General features: G+C 35.2%; 1 protein-coding gene across 1 annotated transcript in view; it reads right to left on the bottom strand.

Annotated features, from left to right (window-relative positions):
* STK31 (serine/threonine kinase 31) overlaps positions 1-6,966 on the bottom strand; it is a 123,024-nt gene that overhangs the window by 8,928 nt on the left and 107,130 nt on the right. Inside the window, 3 exon segments of the mRNA XM_006880302.1 lie at positions 2,020-2,142; positions 5,067-5,216; positions 6,779-6,897. Of these exon segments, the coding sequence (XP_006880364.1) occupies positions 2,020-2,142; positions 5,067-5,216; positions 6,779-6,897 (392 nt within the window).

The raw sequence follows: 6,966 nt of genomic DNA, 5'->3' as shown, positions 1-6,966 counted from the left end.
AGGGATGACAGAAAGAGAATTGATGCCTTTGAGCTGTGGTGCTGGAGAAGGGTGTTCAATATAGCATGGACTGCTAGGAGAACACACAGGTTTGCCCTAGAGAGGGTGAAATCGGGATGCTCCTTGGAGGCAAGGATTCTGAAGCTTCATCTGACATACTTTGGGCATGCTGCAAGGAGGAACCAAGTCCTTGGATAGGGTCATTATGTTTTGGAGAGTGGAGTGACAGCGCAGGAAATAATGACCCTTGATGAGATGGATTGATTCAGTGACTGGGGTAGTGGGTGTAGGTGTGTCAGCCAATGAGGTTGGCACAGGATACAGCAAGGTTTAGGGCTCTTGTACATAGGGTCGCTATGAGTCACAAGCAACTTGAAAGTACATAACAACAATAATAACTATTATTATTTTAACTATTACTAATAATAGGTAACTGGAATACAAAAAGGGATATAAACGCTGGGAATAAAGGAGGATCAGTAGTTGGAAAACATGGACATCTTGACAGAAATGAGGCTGGAGACAGAATGATAAAATTCTGTATATTCAATGACTTATTCCTTGCAAATACTTTTTATAAGAAACATAAATGCAGACTATACACACGGATTTCACCTGATGGTATGCATAGGAATTAGATCATTTGCATCTGTGTAAAGACTCATTGGGCTAGAACCTCCAGTGCGATATTGGACAGAAGAAGGAATAGTCATCCTTGTCTTGTTAATTCTTGACCCCTCATGAATCATAGGAAGAACAAACTTAATTATAGATAAAATTATTTGGCTTACATTTTAAAGCAGAGAACACTTATTTAAGATTCATTAAACATTTCTTTTCCTTATTTGCATTAATTATTTCCTCATAAATATAGGACAAAGAGTCCCATTGGTATAGGACACAATGTGTCAGAGTACTAACCAAAAGGTCAGCAGTTTTAATCCACCAGTCACACCACAAGAGAAAAATGGGCAGTCTCCTCCCATTAGATTTACAGCCTTGGCAAGTGGATGGAGGTTCACTATGGATTGGAATAGACTTCCTAAGAGATTTCTTTTAAATGTTGGGCATATTGTGTTCCTTTCTAATCTTGCTTGTAACAAATTCAACACAACTGGAAGCACCAGGATGGATGGTGAAAATACTGAGTATCTTATCAGTATCAGCTTGCCTGATTCCACAATCAACATTCTTGGCACCAGCAGTTAGGAAATCAAAAGACAGACTGAATTAGGAAAGTATGCTGTCAGTCAGGGACCTCTCCAGAGTGCTGAAAAGCAATGAAGTCAGTCTAGAGATTAAGGTGTACCTGATCCAGGCCCTGGACTTTGCAGTTACTTGCTATGCTTCAGAAAGCTGGACAATGAGTAGGGGTGATAGAATGAGGATTGATGCCTTTGAGCATCAATGAATAAAGATGACAGAACTGATGTCTTGGAGTTATGGTGATGGAGAAGAGTATGAAACATACCATTGACAAAGAGGTCTGTCCTAGAGAGGATGAAACCAAGCTGCCCTATGGAGGCGAGGATTTTGAAACCCCATCTCATATATTTTGGACATGTTGCCAGGAGGGACCAGTCCCTGGAAAAGGACATTATGCTTGTAATGATAGAGGGGAAGATCCAGGATGAGATGGATTGACACAAAGACTAGGGTAATGGGAGCAGGTGTGACAGTGAAATTGACTCAGGATAGTTTGAACAGGGTTCAGTGGTATTGTGCACTGGGTCACTATGAATTGCAGGTGACTTGACGAGCACATAACAACAATAATGACATCTAGAATAATCATCAAGTCAGTTGGTAAAAAGCACACAGTATACCAATAATTAAAAGGGACAGGTATAAATTAAGGGTTTATAATAAAACTCAACAGAAACCTCACTTTCTACTAGCTAATTACACTGCTTTTTATCCAGAGTAATATGTTGAGGAGAACCATTCTATGTAAAGTATCACTTTATAAATGGAAATAGATACATAAGTGTGATCTATTTTAGTAAAAAAGTAACATACCCACAATAAAAGGCAACCATAAGCATAGAGATCTGAACTTGGAGAAGCAGGTTTTCCCATTTTTAGTTCAGGTGATAGCAAACTCAAATCACCAATCATCATATTCACTGAGGCACGCTGACTCTACAAAAGCAGGTTATGTTAAATACTTTAGTACAACACAGTTGAGTTAGCTTTTTGTAAAATAGTCTGTGTTCAATCCACACATAAAAAGACAATTTTATTTTAACTAATCTTATTATATTAAGACAAATTTTATTTTATATTTTACAAATAATTTCAGTGAAAAATATTTCTTCTTCTCTTGCATCAAGTACTTTAAATTTCTATTAAAAACAGTTAAATACTAGCTTCATAATATTGATACTGATACTTGTATTTACAACACAGCCTAAGTAGAATCAAAACCACGAACTTACTTTTCAGTTAAAAAAAAAGCAAAGAAAAAAAACCCTGTCAAACAGATTATTATTTCCTAATCCTAAACACTAAAATTTCAAAATTCTAGACTGAAATAAATTTAAATTCTACACAGTACTTCCCATTTCTTACTAATCCTTAGTGTAATATTTCAAATACTGTCACAGAATGATCAATGACAGGAACATCAATCCTGGATTCAAATCTTGTCTAAGGTCTACTACATACTTCTGTGACCTTGAGTTTTAAAACTTCTTTAAGCCTCAACTTATTTTTAAATGTCAGTAACATCTTATAAAATTATTAAAATATAAAGGTAATTAACACAATTATCATTGTTAATTATCATTGTTCATTATCTTCTTTCCATATACTTTTGTTTCACAAAGTGTGTTCCAAAGCATCTATATAACCTTAGAGCTTGTTAGAAACACAGAGTAAAAAATTTGCATTTTATTAAGATCTCTACATTAATAAATGCCCTTTAAAATATGAAAAACTAAACAGTGGTGTGGTTTATAAACTACTTTTCAAATTTCTCTTCCTTGTTAGTAATACTTCAATATGAAAGCGGTTTGATAAATGGAACAAAAGCTGAGTTTCATCAACTTCAAAATAAGTAATTTTAATGTTTTGGGGATAGTAAGAGATGACATATTAAAGGAAGTAAAGTTATTCATAGGATGATATGTCTCTGTTGTTATGTGAATTAAATACACAAATGGTAAACTAACTAGTATCTCCTGAAAAGCTGAGGTATCTTTTTAAACTCATAATGTAGGTATTTGTCTTAGGATGTCTTAATTTACAAATAAATCCATGTAATAAGATAAATATTACAACAACTCAATTTTCAATAAATTCTGCATCGTTTGGTAATTTATTTTTATATTTTCTCTGGTAGCCTAATGAGTGAGTAGAAAGTTTGAAATCATCATGCACATGAGAAAGATGGACAAACTCCTCCCATGCCAACTGCTGTGGTTGCTGTGTACCAGTGAGTTGGAACCAACCCATAGCTTAGCCTCCAGTGGGTTTTGAGAGGCAGTTAACTGGAGCAAAGAGATTGTTATCTTTCTCCAGCAGAGCAGCTGGTGGATTTGAACTGAGTGCTTTCAGGATTGCAGCAGAGCTTCTTACCACAAGGCAACCAGAGCTCCTTCCCATGTGATTTCTGAAAGTCCACTGGAGTATCAGTTACAAGTTGGATCTGATTTTACAACGAGTTTTGAATATATGAAAACTTCTACTACTACATATATACAAAGTTGTATTACCCTACAATCTGCAAATGACGAAAGTATAATGCATACATATCAGGGGCAACTGCTGAGGTAGTAACAAGTGTTGTCTAGGATACGGAAAAACTGGAAATCTGACATGTTACTTACTAGTGGGAATGTAAAATGGTAAATAATTAAAATATATGGCCACGCAAAAACTTGTATATGATGTTCACAACAGTAATATTCACAGTTATTAAAAGTAAAAACAACTCACCAAGATGTTTACTAACTGATGAACTAATAAAACATGGCAAATTCATGCAAATAAATATTCCATTAGAAAGGGGAATAAAGTTCTGCCATTCAAGTGAACACAAAATACTAAGCGAAAGAAAGTCTATCACAAAGGCCACATATTTCCATTATTCCACTACATAAAATGTTCAGAAGTGACAAATTCATAAGAGAAAAGAAAGTAAATTAATGGTTTCCAGGGATTGAAGGAGAATGGGAGAGACTGTTAATGCATATGGGGTTTTTCAGAAAATAAAAATATTATGGAATTAGATAATGGTGATCAACATACAACTGTATGAATACACCAAAAGCCACTGAGGTTATGTATTTCGATAGGCAGCTCTAGTGGCCTAGTGGTAAGAAACTGCACTGCAACCCCAAAGGCATGTGGTTTAAACCCGCCAGCTACTCCACAGGGAAAGAATTTTCTCTCATCAACTTACTGTCTCTGTAAACCCACAGGTAGGGTCTGCTACAGGTCAGTTCTGACACAGTAACATATATTTCAAAAGTAAACTTTTCATTATGTGAATTTTATGTCAATAAGGATACTGATTTTTAAAACGGAAATACTTTGTCATGATCATGTATATTTTGAGACAATCTAATTACCAAGAAAAAAAATTGCAGCATGTTCTTTATATAAACTGCCTGTTCTGCATTAATGTAGCACCAAATTAGCAACCACTTAATTAGAAAACTACAAGAATCCTAGGTGGGCTTTTAATATTAGTTATTAATCAACATAAAGTACATATTTCTAAATGCAATCCAGGCTAATAGGGAATGAACAGCAACAGAAAAGTGCAGGGAGATGGCTCACTGGTTTTCTTTGTATTTCTTGGTGATGATAAAAATTATTATTATTATTATTATTAAATGCAACTAACTATAACATCATGAGGCTCTTAATATTTATAATTAAAACACACAGTATTGATAACAGATAATTGCTTATACCACATAATACTTTAACCAATACCTTGACATATAACTTGACAAAGGAAAAAAATCACCTTAAGGAAAAAAATCATCTTTAAGTACTGAACTACTGCCTGATGCTATTAAATGATGTCTAAAACCTATTTTTAAATGCTATTTTACCACAGATTTGGTGAAGTCAAAATCTCCAATAATTCCTTGTTCCCGGTTTAATGCAAATATATTGTTTTGATGAAGTGATGCATGAATAATGCCAACTTTGTGCAAGGTACACAGCCCCTGGGCAACACCTTTCATGACCTTTAATGTCTCCTATAAACAAATATACACAAAAGTCACAAAGCAGAAAATCGTTTTAATACATAAACCACCTAAATAAAAGACTATTTTTAAAGTGATTAAAATTTCTTCCATAGTGATACTTTAATAATAGAGCACAGAGAAGACTCAAAAGCTGGATCAAGTCCTAATTATCAAACTAGTGGATTCTACTCTCTACAAGAAATGTAAATTTAAAATTAAAGATCATACAAAGTTATCAAGGGGAAAAACCCAACAAGAATCAGAAATATTGTTACTAGGTGGTGCAAGACCTCTTTTATTACTATTGTTGTTGTTGTTAAGTGTTGAGTCATGGACAACTCACAGCAACCCTATGAATGAAAGACCTAAACACTTGTAGAACTGTGGTCATTCCTCCATGTTCATAGAGTTGGAGGCAAGCTATTTCAGAAGTGGATGCCACCCCTGCTTCTAAGCTTGTTTTAATCAGGGAACTCCACCAAACCCTGTCCACCATGGGTAACATTATCACATCTGGCACATCAGTGTCACAGTTTTAGCATCACAGCAACCACAAGTTACCTCTGTACAGCACTGCACAGACCAGTGCTATACCACTTAGAAGAATGTTTGACCAAAAACAATTAAAATCAGGCCAGAGGGCCACAGATTAAAATCACCCATCTCTGGCTTGGTAGCAGAACTTTCTATCCACTAAGCCAACACAGCTCTATGTTGTCATTGTTATTTTTACTATATCTAAAATTGTTGTTCTTCTTAGTCACCAATGAGTTAATTCTGGCTCATAGTTACTCACAGCTGTTAATTCTGATATTGCATTTCAAATAGAACTACGTAAGAGTTTGCAACAGCTTTAAAAAAAATCACTTGACCTCTCTTCCAAGGCACATCTGCATGTATTCTTAATGCTCAGTAATTTAATTAGTATTCAAGTAAGTAAACCATTTACACCATTTAAGCACTAGTTATGCAGCCAATCCAAAGGCAGACAGGTCACATTCATGTATGGCTCCTTAGAAGAAAGACAATTTCCTTCTGTGCAATTTATGGCCTCTGAAAACACACTGAGGAGTCAGCTCTGAGCCAGTTCCAATTCAATGGCACATAACTACAGATATACTTATCAGTCAGCTTACTAGTTACAAGCACTGTCTTGAGAACCAGAGATTGTATTTGGAACAAAAAAAATCAAAGATCAAGTTTCAACTTCTGCCTCTGATTCGAGGATCCTACGTAAATCTCTTATACTGTAAAATGGGCTAATTCACAACACAAAGTGGGTACAGCCAATAAATATAATTATGCAAATAAAAAAAACTGCACAGCATATATCATGTAGAATTAAAATATGCCCTCAATAATCATTAGGTGTGATTTTTCTCATTTACGGAGCTCTGGTGGCTTAGTGGTAAGGAAATGCACTACCAACCCAAAGACTCATGATTCAAGCCACTAGCTCCTCTGCAGAAGAACAATGGGAAATCTCTCATGCTATTTACTGCCTCTGAAAACCCACTGGTGGGTCAGCTATCAGTCAGTTCTGACTGGACAGTTCATTCCAACAAACTTACCTCTGAAGTTAAAGGCATACTGGCTTGAATAGCACTCAGGTTTGCCCTTGGATAATATGGGACCATCAGATAAGCCATAGGATCAGACTAAAAGCAAAACAGAAGAATATACAGTAAGACTTAAAGTTCAAATTCTTAAAAATATTTTTATTATTATAGATTTAACAAGATTTTTTCTATTAAAACTT

This window comes from Elephantulus edwardii, unplaced genomic scaffold (genome assembly GCF_000299155.1).
Source record: "Elephantulus edwardii isolate Elephantulus edwardi_28Jun2011 unplaced genomic scaffold, EleEdw1.0 scaffold00007, whole genome shotgun sequence".
Classification (NCBI taxonomy): Eukaryota; Metazoa; Chordata; class Mammalia; order Macroscelidea; family Macroscelididae; genus Elephantulus; species Elephantulus edwardii.
Note: the sequence above shows the minus strand (reverse complement) of the source record. Positions and strands in the feature narration are given on the sequence as shown.